The sequence below is a fragment of the Rhinichthys klamathensis genome, unplaced genomic scaffold, assembly GCF_029890125.1.
Source record: "Rhinichthys klamathensis goyatoka isolate OS25496 unplaced genomic scaffold, OSU_Roscu_1.1 h1tg000332l_1, whole genome shotgun sequence".
NCBI classification, from domain to species: Eukaryota; Metazoa; Chordata; class Actinopteri; order Cypriniformes; family Leuciscidae; genus Rhinichthys; species Rhinichthys klamathensis.
The window spans coordinates 300,767-323,059 of record NW_026606847.1 but is presented as its reverse complement, the minus strand read 5'-3'; the positions used below and the strand labels follow the sequence as shown (position 1 = coordinate 323,059).

At 47.3% G+C, this 22,293-nt stretch overlaps 1 protein-coding gene across 2 annotated transcripts in view; it reads right to left on the bottom strand.

Annotated features, from left to right (window-relative positions):
- The window catches only part of ddb1 (damage-specific DNA binding protein 1), a 57,008-nt gene extending 40,043 nt beyond the window's left edge, over positions 1-16,965 (bottom strand). Inside the window, exons 1-5 of one of the 2 annotated variants that reach the window (XM_056272226.1) lie at positions 16,765-16,965; positions 10,688-10,836; positions 10,353-10,469; positions 5,176-5,397; positions 410-524 (exon numbers count right to left, since the gene is read on the bottom strand). In XM_056272226.1, coding sequence (XP_056128201.1) covers positions 410-524; positions 5,176-5,397; positions 10,353-10,469; positions 10,688-10,836; positions 16,765-16,825 — 664 coding nt within the window. In that variant the 5' untranslated portion in view covers positions 16,826-16,965. Of the gene's footprint in view, positions 1-409; positions 525-566; positions 593-5,175; positions 5,398-10,352; positions 10,470-10,687; positions 10,837-16,764 lie in introns of those variants that run through there. The other variant, XM_056272227.1, reaches the window with a different exon arrangement.
- Positions 16,966-22,293: the final 5,328 nt, after the last annotated feature.

Genomic DNA, 22,293 nt, shown 5'->3' with positions numbered 1-22,293 from the left:
GGTTATGCTAGGGAAACGTGGTTATGCTAGGGAACCGATGTTACGCTAGGGAACCGATGTTACGCTAGGGAACGATGTTACGCTAGGGAACCGTGGTTATGCTAGGGAACCGATGTTACGCTAGGGAACCGAAGTTACGCTAGGGAACGATGTTACGCTAGGGAACCGAAGTTACGCTAGGGAGCGATGTTACGCTAGGGAAACGTGGTTATGCTAGGGAACCGATGTTACGCTAGGGAACCAAAGTTATGCTAAGGAACGATGTTACGCTAGGGAACCGTGGTTATGCTAGGGAACCGATGTTACGCTAGGGAACCGTGGTTATGCTAGGGAACCGATGTTACGCTAGGGAACCGGAGACATTTCCTCAGCGCTGAAGAAGCTAATCAAGAACTAGTTAGCATCTCACCTGGGATGACCATCGAAGCCTCGGCCTCTACGTTCTCCTGCTTCCAGGGGCCCTTGTTGAACTCCTTCTCTCGCAGAGACACCTCGTACGTCTTCACGTGGCGGCCCTGAGGGTCCTGGGACACACACACATGATGACCATGAACACACACACACACCTGGTATATGAAGCAGACGGTGGGCGCCGGGCTCCTCACCAGTGATGGGAATAACGGCGTTATAAATAAACGGTGTTACTAACGGCGTTATCTTTTTCAGTAACGAGTAATCAAACGAATTACTGTTTCCCCCGTTACAACGCAGTTACCGTTACTGACAAAATAATGTGGCGTTACTATAATTGAACTCACTGAAGCGGTTTTCATCCGAGTAGGCTCTCTCTCCGCCATAGTTTGTTTCTCTGGTGTGTGTGTGTGTGTTTATGAGGCGCCGGAGTGGACAAAAGCGAAGCGAACGCCGCGAGCTAGAGACCGAGGGTGTCCCGAGCATTATATAGGTTGTTTATAAATAAATGACATATTTCAGCATTAGACAGCATTATCTATAGCCTATTGGTATCATCTGCAACGTTAATTAATTTACATGGTTATACAAATAAAATCTAAAAAATGACCGTCAGGTAACGTTCTGTTTAGGTTATAAAATAAACCCGAAAATAACCTGCAGGGAACATTCACAGAAAACATCTTTGTTTGACCGGTTGTAAACGCGTGCGGCAAACATGTCTAGAATTTGGCTTAATAACCTCTGATGATGACGTTCGCTATAGGTTATAAAAATAAACCCCCAAAATATTATATTTTAGTATTATTATTTTTTTTGGTAAATTGTTCAGTATTATATTGAGAGAGCACTTGTTAAACTGTTTACTTTTGTTAGGAAGAAAATACTTAGGCTACAGTATGTCTACTAGCTGTAAAGTTGTGTAACAGTTTTGTCATTTTAATATGCACAAAGAGTATGTATTTTTTTTATTATTTTTTTTTATTAATTTTTGGTACATTTCTTAAGAAGCATAATTTATTTTTAAACTTATTTGTTGGCCAGTTGGGGTCTGTGCGATATTAAGTAAACCATCTATAATGTTATATTGTTCTACTATAGTAATGCTAATATTTAGAATAATATATTGAATTTAATAGGCGTCTCTCACATTGTCCCACAGCAACATTAAAAAAGAATAAATTATTATTATAAAACATTGAACACTAATCTACACTATTAAGTGTCCATTTCATTAATTTAACATATTTAATACTGGGGACATCCAAATTATTTGATATAGGCCTATTTGAATTTTTTTTTTTTTTTTTTAAGTAACGCAATAGTTACTTTCTCTGGTAATTAGTTACTTTTATAATGATGTAACTCAGTTATTTCTCACAAATAGTAACTATAACTAATTACTTTTTTTAAGTAACATGCTCAACACTGCTCCTCACACACACACACACACACACACACACACACACACACACACACACACACACGGTATATGAAGCAGACGGTGGGCGCGGGGCTCCTCACTCACACACACACACACACACACACCTGGTATATGAAGCAGACGGTAGGCGCGGGGCTCCTCACACTCACACACACACACACACACACACACACACACACACCTGGTATATGAAGCAGACGGTGGGCGCGGGGCTCCTCACACACACACACACACACACACACACCTGGTATATGAAGCAGACGGTAGGCGCGGGGCTCCTCACACTCACACACACACACACACACACACACACACACACACACACCTGGTATATGAAGCAGACGGTGGGCGCCGGGCTCCTCACTCACACACACACACACACACACCTGGTATATGAAGCAGACGGTGGGCGCGGGGCTCCTCACACACACACACACACACACACACACACACACACACACACACACCTGGTATATGAAGCAGACGGTGGGCGCGGGGCTCCTCACACACACACACACACACACACACCTGGTATATGAAGCAGACGGTGGGCGCGGGGCTCCTCACACACACACACACACACACACCTGGTATATGAAGCAGACGGTGGGCGCGGGGCTCCTCACACACACACACACACACACACACACACACACACACACACACACACACACACACACACACACACACACACACACACACACACACACGGTATATGAAGCAGACGGTGGGCGCGGGGCTCCTCACACACACACACACACACACACACACACACACACACACCTGGTATATGAAGCAGACGGTGGGCGCGGGGCTCCTCACACACACACACACACACACACCTGGTATATGAAGCAGACGGTGGGCGCGGGGCTCCTCACACACACACACACACACACACACACACACACACACACACACACACACACACACACCTGGTATATGAAGCAGACGGTGGGCGCGGGGCTCCTCACACACACACACACACACACACACCTGGTATATGAAGCAGACGGTGGGCGCGGGGCTCCTCACACACACACACACACACACACACACCTGGTATATGAAGCAGACGGTGGGCGCGGGGCTCCTCACACACACACACACACACACACACACACACACACACACACACACACACACACACACACGGTATATGAAGCAGACGGTGGGCGCGGGGCTCCTCACACACACACACACACACACACACACACACACACACACACACACACACACACACACACACACCTGGTATATGAAGCAGACGGTGGGCGCGGGGCTCCTCACACACACACACACACACACACACACACACACACACACACACACACCTGGTATATGAAGCAGACGGTGGGCACGGGGCTCCTCACACACACACACACACACACACACACACCTGGTATATGAAGCAGACGGTGGGCGCGGGGCTCCTCACACACACACACACACACACACACCTGGTATATGAAGCAGACGGTGGGCGCGGGGCTCCTCACACACACACACACACACACACACACCTGGTATATGAAGCAGACGGTGGGCGCGGGGCTCCTCACACACACACACACACACACACACACACACACACACACACACACACACACACACCTGGTATATGAAGCAGACGGTGGGCGCGGGGCTCCTCACACACACACACACACACACACACACACACACACCTGGTATATGAAGCAGACGGTGGGCGCGGGGCTCCTCACACACACACACACACACACACACACACACACACACACCTGGTATATGAAGCAGACGGTGGGCGCGGGGCTCCTCACACACACACACACACACACACACACACACACACACACACACACACACACACACACCTGGTATATGAAGCAGACGGTGGGCGCGGGGCTCCTCACACACACACACACACACACACACACCTGGTATATGAAGCAGACGGTGGGCGCGGGGCTCCTCACACACACACACACACACCTGGTATATGAAGCAGACGGTGGGCGCGGGGCTCCTCACACACACACACACACACACACACACACACACACACACACACACACACACACACACACACACACACACACACACCTGGTATATGAAGCAGACGGTGGGCGCGGGGCTCCTCACACACACACACACACACACACACACCTGGTATATGAAGCAGACGGTGGGCGCGGGGCTCCTCACACACACACACACACACACACACACACACACACACACACACACACACACCTGGTATATGAAGCAGACGGTGGGCGCGGGGCTCCTCACACACACACACACACACACACACCTGGTATATGAAGCAGACGGTGGGCGCGGGGCTCCTCACACACACACACACACACCTGGTATATGAAGCAGACGGTGGGCGCGGGGCTCCTCACACACACACACACACACACACACACACACACACACACACACACACACACACACACACACACACCTGGTATATGAAGCAGACGGTGGGCGCGGGGCTCCTCACACACACACACACACACACACACACACACACACCTGGTATATGAAGCAGACGGTGGGCGCGGGGCTCCTCACACACACACACACACACACACACACACACACACACACACACACACACCTGGTATATGAAGCAGACGGTGGGCGCGGGGCTCCTCACACACACACACACACACCTGGTATATGAAGCAGACGGTGGGCGCGGGGCTCCTCACACACACACACACACACCTGGTATATGAAGCAGACGGTGGGCGCGGGGCTCCTCACACACACACACACACACACACACACACACACACACACACACACACACACACACACACACACACACACACACACACCTGGTATATGAAGCAGACGGTGGGCGCGGGGCTCCTCACACACACACACACACACACACACACACACACACACCTGGTATATGAAGCAGACGGTGGGCGCGGGGCTCCTCACACACACACACACACACCTGGTATATGAAGCAGACGGTGGGCGCGGGGCTCCTCACACACACACACACACACCTGGTATATGAAGCAGACGGTGGGCGCGGGGCTCCTCACACACACACACACACACACACACCTGGTATATGAAGCAGACGGTGGGCGCGGGGCTCCTCACACACACACACACACACACACACACACACACCTGGTATATGAAGCAGACGGTGGGCGCGGGGCTCCTCACACACACACACACACACACACACACACACACACCTGGTATATGAAGCAGACGGTGGGCGCGGGGCTCCTCACACACACACACACACCTGGTATATGAAGCAGACGGTGGGCGCGGGGCTCCTCACACACACACACACACACCTGGTATATGAAGCAGACGGTGGGCGCGGGGCAGGCGTACAGGAACTGGACGTCGATGACCTGCAGTTCCTCGAGCCGGATGTTGAAGGCCTTGAGCTCTCGGTTCTCGCGGTCGAGAGGGATCACCTTGAACAGCCCGTCGTACAGACGCAAGCCGATCATGCGGCACTCCGGGTCCACGATCCCGATGATCCCGGTCTCCGACGGGCGGCCGATGCGGTCCTGGGGAAACAGGTGTGTGTGTGAGAGAGAGTGTGTGCAGGGCTCGACATAAGCAATGGCCCGATGGCCCGGGGCCAGTAAAAGAGTATGTCGGGCCAGTGATTGGCCATCAGCAAAACAAACAGCAAACGTCAGACACAGTGGCGTGAAGAGTGTGATGGTGTGTTCACACCGAACGCCAATAAAGCGTCAAACACGCGTGTATCGCCTTGAACATTCGCTCGAGTTCAAATTTTTCAACTTGCGCGGAAGACATTCGCGGCAAACGCAACGCCCGGCGCAAATGATGCGTCTATTCGCGTCTTTGCATTGACTTTGTGTGTAATCTACTCGCGCAAATAATTAAATTCGCGTTCGGTGTGAACACACCATTAGTGTTACTTCAGGTTATTTTAACGTGTTAAAATGTCAAAGAACTACGAGGCTGATACGAGAAAGAGGACATTCCCAGTGTCATGGAGAACACAGTAGGGCCTACACTGGTAGGGATGGGCACCGAAACCCGGTATTGAACGAGCCGGGGCTGAACTTTGAAAGACCGCTGTATCGATAAGCTCGGACGTTATTGGCTCTGCTGTCGGTACTGGAGAAATACACGTAGGCGGGGTGATCAGACGTTATTGGTTGTTTTTTTACCATCTCGCTGAGTCACCAGCCATTTCTGGACATATTAATATTAAACCATTAGTCTGTGTGATCTCTCACGCGGTGCCACAGCACGACAGCCGCTTAATGAGTGACCACAGAGCAGAGGACAGAACTAAACATTCAAACGTAGCACACTTTAGATCTGTGATATTAGGCTACTCTGATTTTATTTTAGATTTCGGCTTCCAAAGATTATAGAATATTTGAGGTAAAACCATTAAAAACTATAGCCGCATTCTGTCTAGCGCAACTTCCTTCCCATCACAGCAGGACGCTGCCATTTCACCTTTAAACTAAATAAACTAATAAACTAATCAGCACGATCGGTGATTGTTGTAAAATGCAGTCTCTACTGTTGCTAAATTGCGGGACGCGTTTAATAATAAAAAGAGCTATTAAAAGCACAAAAATCTGCGCAAGAGATGCTGTTCCAAATGCGGCGCGCTCCGAAACACACCGTAACGAGACAAGCAAATTACACATTGGGCTTCATGTGCGCGTCTAAACGATCAAATATACACACAAATATGTCAAAATGACCGCCTTGGAGATCAGGGTATATACAGCAATCCTTAAGTTAAATTTACTACTTTTTAATACCTTTTTTACTACCTTCAGAATTTAAAAAAAAAATCATCACGACACTGAATTGCAAGTGTTAATCAGCAACCTTTCTATTATTTACACAGATTTTGACATACCGGTATATAACATACAAAAAAGAATAGATTTAGAGGCTGATGTCAGTATTACTAATATTATAGCTACTGATGTCTCGATGAAAATGATTTCCCCCCAAATTTTAAACATTTATTAGGCTTCAAAAAATATAAAAACTTATAATTTAAGTGAACTTAAAACAATCCTCTCTCTTAAACCCATAATACATGTCATATTTACCTGTGCCATACAGAAATTGAATATGGTCATAAAACAGTCCGCACTGCATAAATTATAAATGAAATATAGATTAATCCTTATCAAAGCTACAAGCGTTCTTTAGTCAAGAGCAGTGAGTAGTAAACTGTTCTTTAGGTTAACTTTACTGACAGACAGAATTAATGGCTGATGTCACTTTAAGATCTGCCGCTGCTGACAGGATCTCACGCATCACATTCTCACTACTATTTACTTCCATTTAAGATTGTATTTAACTCATTTAGCACGGTTCTTGAGGATACTCGACAAAACGGACATTTTGGCTTAAATGTGTGTGTTATTGTTCGTTCAAGCGCGAAAGAGAACTCGATACTGGCGCGCGTCTTTCTGTGCGTCGTGCAGAGATGGGGGACTCGAGTCACATGACTTGACTCGAGTCGCAAATTTAAGGACTTGAGACTTGCTTGACTAAATTAAGAAAATGACTCGACTTGACTTTGACTTGAGATCCAATGACTTGAGACTTGACTTGAACTGTATGACTCGAGAATGACTTGATATACATTTTTATATAAATCATCGCAACATTGATAAACAAAATGAAAGCAACGGAACCATTGACGTCAGTCATCAGATTCTGCGCGATTGCGTGACGCTGCACAAGCCCAGAAATAGCCTACGCGGTGAGCGCGCTAAATACAAAAACATCTCCCTGCATCGTTTCTTTTTGGATATAAACACTAGAAAATGACCATATTCATGCAAGAAGATTTGCTGTACGCATAATAACTGGCAAGGGATATCGGACGACCATCACAACCTCGAACAGTCGAACTTCATTCACCACGTCTAAAAGTAAGCTATGGCTTGTTTAACCTGTTTGTTATAGTTAATATGACTATCTTTGACTAATCTAGAGAGAATAATATTGGTCAAAACAGCATGCCTCTTTATACACAATTATGTTTTCAAATGTAGCTTAATGTTGTCAATATTCAAATGATAATTAATGATGGTATATGTTTTGTATAACATTTGCCACATTTCTTTTTAAATCATGCTTTAAAGCCAAAAATGTTGTTCTTTCCAATGACAAAAAACAATATAGAAAACTGTTAGTTTTGTCGTTTATGTTTCTCTTAATTTTATCAGGGGGTTGGTGGCAAAAAATGCCAGCAGAATTAATATGCAACCAAAATTCAAAATGTGGTGGAAAAATGGCCCTAGTATGAGTTATTTTCATAACTATAACATATATAAAAAAATATTTCCAGATTATTGGCGCGATTGCAAATGTGATGATTTTATAAAACAGTTCAGTAAACAAAGAGTGAATATTGTGATGTGACATTTTAGACATAATATTCCAAATATTTTCTGTTTTTGCTCTATTTCTCCAATGACAATAGTTCCAAACAAGCCACAGAAAGAGTTATGCGTATGATTCAGTGACCTAGTTGCTTAGTTCCAGAACGAATCTGTCATTTTGAACAAATCAGGTGACTGCTTCTATGACTCGTACATTAGGACGGTGATTTGGCGCCACCTATTGGCGGTTCTAACTTCATAATAGGCTAAATGCCAACGGCTGTTATATAACTTATATAAAGGGGATGCCAGTTTGAAGAATGCCATTTGGTGGCATAGGAACCATTATACTTGAATTGTGAATTGTTTAATACCTTTTAATGGTCTTCTGCAATGTTTGAGGCATATTTATTTTTTCATGCTTTAATGTTGGCCTAATTTCAGTTACATTTACATTTTAGGCTATGTAGTTTGTATTGTAGTAACCACTCAGCTGTATGTGGAAATGCATATTTAAAAAATATATGTTGCAAATAAAACCATAGTCCACAACTTATGTAGTTTTAACTTATTTTAATATATAAATTCAGTGAAATCATCAAAGGTTTGTATGACTTGCCAGTGACTTGTGACCCAAGCTACGACTTGACTTGACTTGCTTGACATAAGGCAGTGACTTGACTTGACTTGACTTGCTTTTATAAAAAATTGACTTGGACTTGCTTGAGACTCGAAGGTTAAGACTTGAGACTTGCTTGTGACTTGCACATGTGTGACTTACTCCCACCTCTGGCGTCGTGTGTCAGGAGGACATTCACTGACAGCGCGTATTGTCATTGTCGCGCATTAAAGCATTTGCGTGAATAAGAGCGTGATCATAATCCTAGCTAAAGGATGACAAAGAACGGATGCATTGCTGCGTTAATTGCAAAGCTGGACAAAAATGAATGGCATGAGTTAACGTTGCTGTCAGCACTTATCATACTGACAGAAAATATTGCGGTTTGAAGTGGACTCGTTTTCATGGTAGCGTAGGCCTAACGTTACACCGAATGTTTTTAGTAGCTAACGTTACACAGTAATGTTCTACATTAAATATTTAGCTAACAGTCTGAAATTATCCTGACCTGAGCTAATTTCCTGAATCAACCAACTCACATCTCCTTTCTTTCTTTTCATCCATGCTGACATTCGTCACCTGTTGTTGTTTCTGCCGTTTCATCACTGACTGTGTCGCAATCTATTTTTTTTATGGTCGCAACCGCTATCCTTGCGCATTAGCACTTTCAGTGAGCTATTTTACACAGGCTCGGTCCTGCTCCTCCGTGGCAATGACGGCGTGCGGTTAAAAATCATAACAAACGAATTTGAAAGTGTCCCCCCGTCCGCATAGGAAATTACGCCCGTGGGTAAGACATCATCCCCAGGCTTCATGAACTTGGGCTCCATGCTTTCACCGACGACGCTAATGTGACGTATGGATCTCTATCACACAATTTTGATTTATCACTTTTTAAAACCCCGCGGACACCCTGGAGATTCACTTAAACAGTTTATGTCTAAAATGGACGTAGTTAAAATATTTGGGAGAAAATATGGTGCATCATTAGACTATTAGATCTGCACTCGTTCTTAAAGGGGAACCAGTCTAATAAACATGCTGAGGATTGCGCCATTACTGAGAATTAAACAACAAAAGGCAAAAAGAAAATCAGCTCTTGAATGAATAACTTTAGCTTTAATAAGCATAAGTAAGATGAGAGACTGAGAAAAAAAAGAAAGAGTGATGGAGATGAGGAGAGAGCAGGTATTGACAAATAATCTACTGCAGGCTGACATTTGGTTATTTTTGCATACAGGGGCTCTCTCTTAATTCCTGTACTCCCTTTGCTGTATTGATTAATCCTAATGTATACAATAAATATGCCTACAGTTTAATGGAAAAGTGCTTTTCCTTATATTTCTTTCAGGGCCAGTAAAAATATAGAAGGGGCCACCAAAACTCTGATCTACTGGCCCCGGGGGCCAGTGGGGATTTTTTTTTATGTTGAGCCCTGGTGTGTGTGTGTGTGTGTGTGTCGGGCTGATGAAGTGTGTGCACCGGTGTGTGTGGCTGGTACCTGCACGTTGCCGTGTGCGCGGGTGATGATGTCGATGCTGTCTCCGCTCTGCTTGTACTCCAGGATACAGGCGTTGTACTTCGCAGTCAGAATGAACAGAAGATCTTTGCTCTCTCCCTTCACACAAACACACCACACAGATGTTAATGATTTATGCAGATCGGGCCACAGAAACACACGTCTGCTCTGATGCAGCACACACACAAACACACACGAGCAAGAGAACAATGCCCTCAGACTAAAGCCAGTGAAAGCACAGATATCATCAGTATATGATATGATATTTCTCCACAGATCTCATCAGTATATGATATGATATTTCTGCTTCTGCACACCTTAGGTCTGAAGAGCTCCATCACCGCAATCTTGCCGTACATGCCGACCTCCTTCACGGGCCGCAGACCCTCCGCCGTCACCACGTAGATCTCCAGACGCGTGTTCTTGGCGATCAGCAGGTTCAGGTCCTCCGCTGACGTGAAGTGGCCTGCAGTCACAACATATACAGCAACATAAGTCAACATACAACCAGCCTCAACTAACCAGCCCCAACTAACAAGCCCAACTAACCAGCCTAACTAACCAGCCCAACTAACCCTAACCCTGCAGTCAGAGAAGAGTCAACATCTAACCAGCCTCAACTAACCCTGCAGTCAGAGGACAACATATAACCAGCCTTAACTAACCAGCCTCAACTAACCATCCTCAACTAACCCTGCGGTCAGAGGACAACATATAACCAGCCTTAACTAACCAGCCTCAACTAACCATCCTCAACTAACCCTGCGGTCAGAGGACAACATATAACCAGCCTCAAATAACCAGCCTAACTAACCAGCCTCAACTAACCCTGCAGTCAGAGGACAACATATAACCAGCCTCAACTAACCATCCTCAACTAACCCTGCGGTCAGAGGACAACATATAACCAGCCTCAAATAACCAGCCTAACTAACCAGCCTCAACTAACCCTGCAGTCAGAGGACAACATATAACCAGCCTCAAATAACCAGCCTAACTAACCAGCCTCAACTAACCCTGCAGTCAGAGGACAACATATAACCAGCCTCAAATAACCAGCCTAACTAACCAGCCTCAACTAACCCTGCAGTCAGAGGACAACATATAACCAGCCTTAACTAACCAGCCTCAACTAACCATCCTCAACTAACCCTGCGGTCAGAGGACAACATATAACCAGCCTCAAATAACCAGCCTAACTAACCAGCCTAACTAACCCTGCAGTCAGAGGACAACATATAACCAGCCTTAACTAACCAGCCTCAACTAACCAGCCTCGACTAACCCTGCAGTCAGAGGACAACATATAACCAGCCTTAACTAACCAGCCTCAACTAACCAGCCTCGACTAACCCTGCAGTCAGAGGACAACATATAACCAGCCTTAACTAACCAGCCTCAACTAACCAGCCTCGACTAACCCTGCAGTCAGAGGACAACATACAACCAGCCTCAAATAACCAGCCTAACTAACCAGCCTCAACTAACCCTGCAGTCAGAGGACAACATATAACCAGCCTCAAATAACCAGCCTAACTAACCAGCCTCAACTAACCCTGCAGTCAGAGGACAACATATAACCAGCCTCAACTAACCCTGCAGTCAGAGGACAACATATAACCAGCCTCAAATAACCAGCCTAACTAACCAGCCTCAACTAACCCTGCAGTCAGAGGACAACATATAACCAGCCTCAACTAACCCTGCAGTCAGAGGACAACATATAACCAGCCTCAAATAACCAGCCTAACTAACCAGCCTCAACTAACCAGCCTCAACTAACCCTGCAGTCAGAGGACAACATATAACCAGCCTCAAATAACCAGCCTAACTAACCAGCCTCAACTAACCCTGCAGTCAGAGGACAACATACAACCAGCCTCAAATAACCAGCCTAACTAACCAGCCTCAACTAACCCTGCAGTCAGAGGACAACATATAACCAGCCTCAACTAACCCTGCAGTCAGAGGACAACATATAACCAGCCTCAAATAACCAGCCTAACTAACCAGCCTAACTAACCAGCCTAACTAACCAGCCTAACTAACCCTGCAGTCAGAGGACAACATATAACCAGCCTTAACTAACCAGCCTAACTAACCAGCCTCAACTAACCCTGCAGTCAGAGGACAACATATAACCAGCCTCAACTAACCAGCCTAACTAACCAGCCTAACTAACCCTGCAGTCAGAGGACAACATATAACCAGCCTCAAATAACCAGCCTAACTAACCAGCCTAACTAACCCTGCAGTCAGAGGACAACATATAACCAGCCTTAACTAACCAGCCTAACTAACCAGCCTCAACTAACCCTGCAGTCAGAGGACAACATATAACCAGCCTCAACTAACCAGCCTAACTAACCAGCCTAACTAACCCTGCAGTCAGAGGACAACATATAACCAGCCTCAACTAACCCTGCAGTCAGAGGACAACATATAACCAGCCTCAACTAACCCTGCAGTCAGAGGACAACATATAACCAGCCTCAAATAACCAGCCTAACTAACCAGCCTCAACTAACCCTGCAGTCAGAGGACAACATATAACCAGCCTCAACTAACCCTGCAGTCAGAGGACAACATATAACCAGCCTCAAATAACCAGCCTAACTAACCAGCCTCAACTAACCCTGCAGTCAGAGGACAACATATAACCAGCCTCAAATAACCAGCCTAACTAACCAGCCTCAACTAACCCTGCAGTCAGAGGACAACATACAACCAGCCTCAAATAACCAGCCTAACTAACCAGCCTCAACTAACCCTGCAGTCAGAGGACAACATATAGCCAGCCTCAACTAACCCTGCAGTCAGAGGACAACATATAACCAGCCTCAAATAACCAGCCTAACTAACCAGCCTAACTAACCCTGCAGTCAGAGGACAACATATAACCAGCCTTAACTAACCAGCCTAACTAACCAGCCTCAACTAACCCTGCAGTCAGAGGACAACATATAACCAGCCTCAAATAACCAGCCTAACTAACCAGCCTCAACTAACCCTGCAGTCAGAGGACAACATATAACCAGCCTCAACTAACCCTGCAGTCAGAGGACAACATATAACCAGCCTCAAATAACCAGCCTAACTAACCAGCCTCAACTAACCCTGCAGTCAGAGGACAACATATAACCAGCCTCAAATAACCAGCCTAACTAACCAGCCTCAACTAACCCTGCAGTCAGAGGACAACATATAACCAGCCTCAAATAACCAGCCTAACTAACCAGCCTCAACTAACCCTGCAGTCAGAGGACAACATATAACCAGCCTCAACTAACCCTGCAGTCAGAGGACAACATATAACCAGCCTCAAATAACCAGCCTAACTAACCAGCCTCAACTAACCCTGCAGTCAGAGGACAACATATAACCAGCCTCAACTAACCCTGCAGTCAGAGGACAACATATAACCAGCCTCAAATAACCAGCCTAACTAACCAGCCTCAACTAACCCTGCAGTCAGAGGACAACATATAACCAGCCTCAAATAACCAGCCTAACTAACCAGCCTCAACTAACCCTGCAGTCAGAGGACAACATACAACCAGCCTCAAATAACCAGCCTAACTAACCAGCCTCAACTAACCCTGCAGTCAGAGGACAACATATAACCAGCCTCAACTAACCCTGCAGTCAGAGGACAACATATAACCAGCCTCAAATAACCAGCCTAACTAACCAGCCTAACTAACCAGCCTAACTAACCCTGCAGTCAGAGGACAACATATAACCAGCCTTAACTAACCAGCCTAACTAACCAGCCTCAACTAACCCTGCAGTCAGAGGACAACATATAACCAGCCTCAACTAACCAGCCTAACTAACCAGCCTAACTAACCCTGCAGTCAGAGACCAACATATAACCAGCCTCAAATAACCAGCCTAACTAACCAGCCTAACTAACCCTGCAGTCAGAGGACAACATATAACCAGCCTTAACTAACCAGCCTAACTAACCAGCCTCAACTAACCCTGCAGTCAGAGGACAACATATAACCAGCCTCAACTAACCAGCCTAACTAACCAGCCTAACTAACCCTGCAGTCAGAGGACAACATATAACCAGCCTCAACTAACCCTGCAGTCAGAGGACAACATATAACCAGTCTCAACTAACCCTGCAGTCAGAGGACAACATATAACCAGCCTCAACTAACCCTGCAGTCAGAGGACAACATATAACCAGCCTCAAATAACCAGCCTAACTAACCAGCCTCAACTAACCCTGCAGTCAGAGGACAACATATAACCAGCCTCAACTAACCCTGCAGTCAGAGGACAACATATAACCAGCCTCAAATAACCAGCCTAACTAACCAGCCTCAACTAACCCTGCAGTCAGAGGACAACATATAACCAGCCTCAAATAACCAGCCTAACTAACCAGCCTCAACTAACCCTGCAGTCAGAGGACAACATATAACCAGCCTCAAATAACCAGCCTAACTAACCAGCCTCAACTAACCCTGCAGTCAGAGGACAACATACAACCAGCCTCAAATAACCAGCCTAACTAACCAGCCTCAACTAACCCTGCAGTCAGAGGACAACATATAACCAGCCTCAACTAACCCTGCAGTCAGAGGACAACATATAACCAGCCTCAAATAACCCGCCTAACTAACCAGCCTAACTAACCAGCCTAACTAACCAGCCTAACTAACCCTGCAGTCAGAGGACAACATATAACCAGCCTTAACTAACCAGCCTAACTAACCAGCCTCAACTAACCCTGCAGTCAGAGGACAACATATAACCAGCCTCAACTAACCAGCCTAACTAACCAGCCTAACTAACCCTGCAGTCAGAGGACAACATATAACCAGCCTCAAATAACCAGCCTAACTAACCAGCCTAACTAACCCTGCAGTCAGAGGACAACATATAACCAGCCTTAACTAACCAGCCTAACTAACCAGCCTCAACTAACCCTGCAGTCAGAGGACAACATATACCCAGCCTCAACTAACCAGCCTAACTAACCAGCCTAACTAACCCTGCAGTCAGAGGACAACATATAACCAGCCTCAACTAACCCTGCAGTCAGAGGACAACATATAACCAGCCTAACTAACCAGCCTCAACTAACCCTGCAGTCAGAGGACAACATATAACCAGCCTCAACTAACCAGCCTAACTAACCAGCCTAACTAACCCTGCAGTCAGAGGACAACATATAACCAGCCTCAACTAACCCTGCAGTCAGAGGACAACATATAATCAGCCTCAAATAACCAGCCTAACTAACCAGCCTAACTAACCCTGCAGTCAGAGGACAACATATAACCAGCCTCAAATAACCAGCCTAACTAACCAGCCTCAACTAACCCTGCAGTCAGAGGACAACATATAACCAGCCTCAACTAACCCTGCAGTCAGAGGACAACATATAACCAGCCTTAACTAACCAGCCTAACTAACCAGCCTCAACTAACCCTGCAGTCAGAGGACAACATATAACCAGCCTTAACTAACCAGCCTAACTAACCAGCCTCAACTAACCCTGCAGTCAGAGGACAACATATAACCAGCCTAACTAACCCTGCAGTCAGAGGACAACATATAACCAGCCTTAACTAACCAGCCTAACTAACCAGCCTCAACTAACCCTGCAGTCAGAGGACAACATATAACCAGCCTTAACTAACCAGCCTAACTAACCAGCCTCAACTAACCCTGCAGTCAGAGGACAACATATAGCCAGCCTTAACTAACCAGCCTAACTAACCAGCCTCAACTAACCCTGCAGTCAGAGGACAACATATAACCAGCCTAACTAACCCTGCAGTCAGAGGACAACATATAACCGGCCTTAACTAACCAGCCTAACTAACCAGCCTCAACTAACCCTGCAGTCAGAGGACAACATATAACCAGCCTTAACTAACCAGCCTAACTAACCAGCCTCAACTAACCCTGCAGTCAGAGGACAACATATAACCAGCCTTAACTAACCAGCCTAACTAGCACCACTGGAACTAATGATCATCAAGCCATAACTGCCTCTGTCAGCAGCATGAGCTCGAGACTCGTGAATCTGCAGTGATGATTAGAGTAAAACACATTTAATCTGCAGTGATGATTAGAGTAAAACACATTTAATCTGCAGTGATGATTAGAGTAAAACACGCTGATGCTTTTAAAGACAGTAAATATGATCGTCAGTCTGACAGTGACACGCGCAGCAGAAATTAAAGTTGTTCATGTATTTACTAATCTAGAGACGACAACGGGTGCATTTCAATAATAAGCAGGTGATAACAGTGCAGTCGTGCTGAACAGTGTCAGATCTGAACAAACACAATCAATTCCGTTGAACAGTGTGTATTTTCTGAGGCCTGGTGCACGCGCACTGGCGCGCGGGAGATCAACACACACTCACCCGTGACGCAGGCGTTCACTGCCGTGGGTTTCTGCGCGGTGACCACGTAGTTGTAGGACATGGCGCTCACTTTAAACTCACGAACAGCCAGAAATGAAGAGAAACGGTGTTTATAGCGAGATATGTCGCATGAATCCGCTGAAGAGCTCAGATTAGCAGCAGAAGCTCAGAGTCGTCGATGAGTCTGTGCGACAGCGCCTCCAGCGGCCCGGAGGAAACACTGCAGTGAGTCTGTGCGACAGCGCCTCCATCGGCCCGGAGGAAACACTGCAGTGCCACCGCAGAGGAAATATGAAACAAACAATCCGCTGAAAACTTTATTAACAACACCTATTCCATCATTACAAATAGAAGTAGGAGAAACGCCTTTAGATCTAAGGCGATTCAAACTATCCATGTCTTACTGGACAAATCTGCAAGGTCATGAAGAAACACACCCCACAAAGCAGGAGTGCTGGGAGTGCTGGGAGTGCTGAGAGTGCTGGGAGTGCTGGGAGTGCTGGGAGTGCTGGGAGTTCTGGGAGTGCTGGGAGTGGGCGCCCATCATGCAGCCTGGGGTGGCATGGGAATAGAAAGGCGAGTGTTGCTAAACTGTTAGCACATCATCAATCCCACCATGGATGTTTTGTTCTTCCAGGGTAGATTCAGAAGCTAAGAACATAATTAAATCAGGATATATCAAAACGTTCAGTAATATATTGACATAAATTATGACGACACAGTTCAGATTTTTACAGAATGGGAAAACAGGGGTTGCAGTCCACATTTTAAAATATAATGTTAATATTAAAAAAAGGACAACAGACCATCTGGCCATTTTTACAGCAGAAATGGTAGCAATAATTCTGGCATTACAATGGAAGAAGTTAAACCCAATAAGGTGATCATCTGTTCAGACTCAGTGCCATCATTAGTGCATTCAGGAACGTCTGCATGTAGACCGGATCTACTAGATGAAATTAATCCACTCATTTCTAAAATAACCCAACAGAGCATAAGCGTATACGGGTCACAGGGGAAGGGGAAGGAGAAGGCAGACATGATGGCAAACGAAGCTGTTACACCAGAACGGGTCGAACTGGATATCAAATTAAGCAGGTCCGAAATTAAAAGTATTCTTAAGGACAAAATGAACCGAATGTGGCAGGAGAGATGGGATAAGGAGGGAAAAGGCAGACATTTATATAACATACACAAAGAGGTTACAGCTAAAATCAGGCAGGAGGAAACATGTTTACTAGACTGAGGACGGGACACGTTTAAATAGTGGATTACATATGATAGGGATGTAGAACACATACTTCTAGATTGTATACAATACACCAGAGAAAGGGAAAATATGAAGAGAGCGGTAAAGAAAGACTTAACAATGGAAAATGTATTGAGTATAACCAGCACACAGTCCACAGTTAAGGCGGTTATAACTTTTCTTAAAGAACCCCAACTAGCAAGTAGAATTTAGTTTTTGTTTTCCCTTCCTGGAGGATGAGGAGCTCAGGGTGGAGGATGAGGAGCTCAGGGTGGAGGATGAGGAGCTCAGGGTGGAGGATGAGGGGTGGAGGATGAGGAGCTCAGGGTGGAGGATGAGGGGTGGAGGATGAGGAGCTCAGGGTGGAGGATGAGGAGCTCACGGTGGAGGATGAGGAGCTCAGGGTGGAGGATGAGGAGCTCAGGGTGGAGGATGAGGGGTGGAGGATGAGGAGCTCAGGGTGGAGGATGAGGAGCTCACGGTGGAGGATGAGGGGTGGAGGATGAGGAGCTCAGGGTGGAGGATGAGGGGTGGAGGATGAGGAGCTCAGGGTGGAGGATGAGGGGTGGAGGATGAGGAGCTCAGGGTGGAGGATGAGGAGCTCAGGGTGGAGGATGAGGAGCTCAGGGTGGAGGATGAGGGGTGGAGGATGAGGAGCTCAGGGTGGAGGATGAGGAGCTCAGGGTGGAGGATGAGGAGCTCAGGGTGGAGGATGAGGGGTGGAGGATGAGGAGCTCAGGGTGGAGGATGAGGGGTGGAGGATGAGGAGCTCAGGGTGGAGGATGAGGAGCTCAGGGTGGAGGATGAGGAGCTCAGGGTGGAGGATGAGGGGTGGAGGATGAGGAGCTCAGGGTGGAGGATGAGGGGTGGAGGATGAGGAGCTCAGGGTGGAGGATGAGGAGCTCACGGTGGAGGATGAGGGGTGGAGGATGAGGAGCTCAGGGTGGAGGATGAGGAGCTCAGGGTGGAGGATGAGGAGCTCACGGTGGAGGATGAGGGGTGGAGGATGAGGAGCTCAGGGTGGAGGATGAGGAGCTCACGGTGGAGGATGAGGGGTGGAGGATGAGGAGCTCAGGGTGGAGGATGAGGGGTGGAGGATGAGGAGCTCAGGGTGGAGGATGAGGGGTGGAGGATGAGGAGCTCAGGGTGGAGGATGAGGAGCTCACGGTGGAGGATGAGGAGCTCACGGTGGAGGATGAGGGGTGGAGGATGAGGAGCTCACGGTGGAGGATGAGGGGTGGAGGATGAGGAGCTCAGGGTGGAGGATGAGGAGCTCACGGTGGAGGATGAGGAGCTCAGGGTGGAGGATGAGGGGTGGAGGATGAGGAGCTCAGGGTGGAGGATGAGGAGCTCACGGTGGAGGATGAGGAGCTCAGGGTGGAGGATGAGGGGTGGAGGATGAGGAGCTCAGGGTGGAGGATGAGGAGCTCAGGGTGGAGGATGAGGAGCTCAGGGTGGAGGATGAGGGGTGGAGGATGAGGAGCTCAGGGTGGAGGATGAGGAGCTCACGGTGGAGGATGAGGGGTGGAGGATGAGGAGCTCAGGGTGGAGGATGAGGAGCTCAGGGTGGAGGATGAGGAGCTCAGGGTGGAGGATGAGGGGTGGAGGATGAGGAGCTCAGGGTGGAGGATGAGGAGCTCACGGTGGAGGATGAGGGGTGGAGGATGAGGAGCTCAGGGTGGAGGATGAGGAGCTCACGGTGGAGGATGAGGAGCTCAGGGTGGAGGATGAGGGGTGGAGGATGAGGAGCTCAGGGTGGAGGATGAGGAGCTCAGGGTGGAGGATGAGGAGCTCAGGGTGGAGGATGAGGAGCTCAGGGTGGAGGATGAGGAGCTCACGGTGGAGGATGAGGAGCTCAGGGTGGAGGATGAGGAGCTCACGGTGGAGGATGAGGAGCTCAGGGTGGAGGATGAGGGGTGGAGGATGAGGAGCTCAGGGTGGAGGATGAGGAGCTCACGGTGGAGGATGAGGAGCTCAGGGTGGAGGATGAGGGGTGGAGGATGAGGAGCTCAGGGTGGAGGATGAGGAGCTCAGGGTGGAGGATGAGGAGCTCACGGTGGAGGATGAGGGGTGGAGGATGAGGAGCTCAGGGTGGAGGATGAGGAGCTCACGGTGGAGGATGAGGGGTGGAGGATGAGGAGCTCAGGGTGGAGGATGAGGAGCTCAGGGTGGAGGATGAGGAGCTCACGGTGGAGGATGAGGGGTGGAGGATGAGGAGCTCAGGGTGGAGGATGAGGAGCTCAGGGTGGAGGATGAGGAGCTCACGGTGGAGGATGAGGAGCTCAGGGTGGAGGATGAGGAGCTCAGGGTGGAGGATGAGGAGCTCAGGCTGGAGGATGAGGAGGAGCTCAGGGTGGAGGATGAGGAGCTCACGGTGGAGGATGAGGGGTGGAGGATGAGGAGCTCACCGTGGAGGATGATGAGCTCAGGGTGGAGGATGAGGAGCTCAGGGTGGAGGATGAGGAGCTCAGGCTGGAGGATGAGGAGGAGCTCAGGGTGGAGGATGAGGAGCTCACGGTGGAGGATGAGGGGTGGAGGATGAGGAGCTCACCGTGGAGGATGAGGAGCTCAGGGTGGAGGATGAGGAGGAGCTCAGGGTGGAGGATGAGGAGCTCAGGGTGGAGGAGCTGAGGAGCTCAGGGTGGAGGATGAGGAGCTCAGGGTGGAGGATGAGGAGCTCAGGGTGGAGGAGCTGAGGAGCTCAGGGTGGAGGATGAGGGGTGGAGGATGAGGAGCTCACGGTGGAGGATGAGGGGTGGAGGATGAGGAGCTCACCGTGGAGGATGATGAGCTCAGGGTGGAGGATGAGGGGTGGAGGATGAGGAGCTCACGGTGGAGGATGAGGGGTGGAGGATGAGGAGCTCAGGGTGGAGGATGAGGGGTGGAGGATGAGGAGCTCACGGTGGAGGATGAGGGGTGGAGGATGAGGAGCTCACCGTGGAGGATGATGAGCTCAGGGTGGAGGATGAGGAGCTCAGGGTGGAGGATGAGGAGCTCAGGCTGGAGGATGAGGAGGAGCTCAGGGTGGAGGATGAGGAGCTCACGGTGGAGGATGAGGGGTGGAGGATGAGGAGCTCACCGTGGAGGATGAGGAGCTCAGGGTGGAGGATGAGGAGGAGCTCAGGGTGGAGGATGAGGAGCTCAGGGTGGAGGAGCTGAGGAGCTCAGGGTGGAGGATGAGGAGCTCAGGGTGGAGGAGCTGAGGAGCTGAACTGGGCAATGACCTCCCAATGTGATCACACCTCAGTCCAGTAGAAGGCGGTAATGCACAATGATTGCAAGCTGCCAAATAAAATCTACCGAAGAAGAAAAATTTTTTTTAAAAATTTTTTTTATTATTCTTCAACAACACAAAAAAACAAGGTACATTAACAAATCTCTGAAAATAACCTCAATTGTTCAGCCTTAGGTTGAGCAACGCTAGTACAGAGAAAAAAACAGACTAGAACAAACAAATAATTAAATAAAAAGCAATACAAAAATAAGAAAAAATAAAATAAAAAGAATGAAAAGGGACTTTTAAATTAATTTAAACATATCCAAAAAAGAAATCAATTTAAGGGCTTTCTGATTTTTAACTAATTTTAAAGATTTGCACAAGAGTTCAACCTCATTCATCCAGTGATTAAAGTTGATTTAAACCATCTGCATTTGTGTATGAAAAACTTTCCAAAACATAACAAGAAATTAATAACAAAATCACAATCTTTGTTATCCAGACAAACACCAAAGCTAATCAGCGTCCCGTGAGAGGGAGTTCGACAGCACCGCTCTCCAAAGGGGTCGCCGTGTCACAATCAGGAACACATGCTCTAAATTATCAATGTTTGTTCACAAAAAACACAATTATTCACCTCAAAATTACATTTCAATCTTAAAAATTCATTAGTAGGGTAAATCTCGTTTAAAATTTAGAAGTTCACCTCCTTAGCTTTAGGAGGAAGGGGAAAAGGCAAATCATTTTTCCAAATTATTTTTATTTCAACCGCATCAAAATCTTCAAGTGTAGTGCCGTCCAATTGGGTTTGGGTAATTAGCCTGTAAAAAAAATTTCTAATAACTTTATTTGTACATTTTTTATCACAAAAATCATAACCTTAAGGAGAGCTGTCCCAGTTCTGGGGAGATTTGAGAGTACAACATGTCTTCTTTAACCATTAGTCTTAAAGGAATTGGTATGGCTCTAATCATTCTATTATAATGTCAACGACACTGTTCTTGGAATTTCTCCCAAAACTCTCTATACAGTAACAGATTTCCATTATCATCCAAGAAATGGG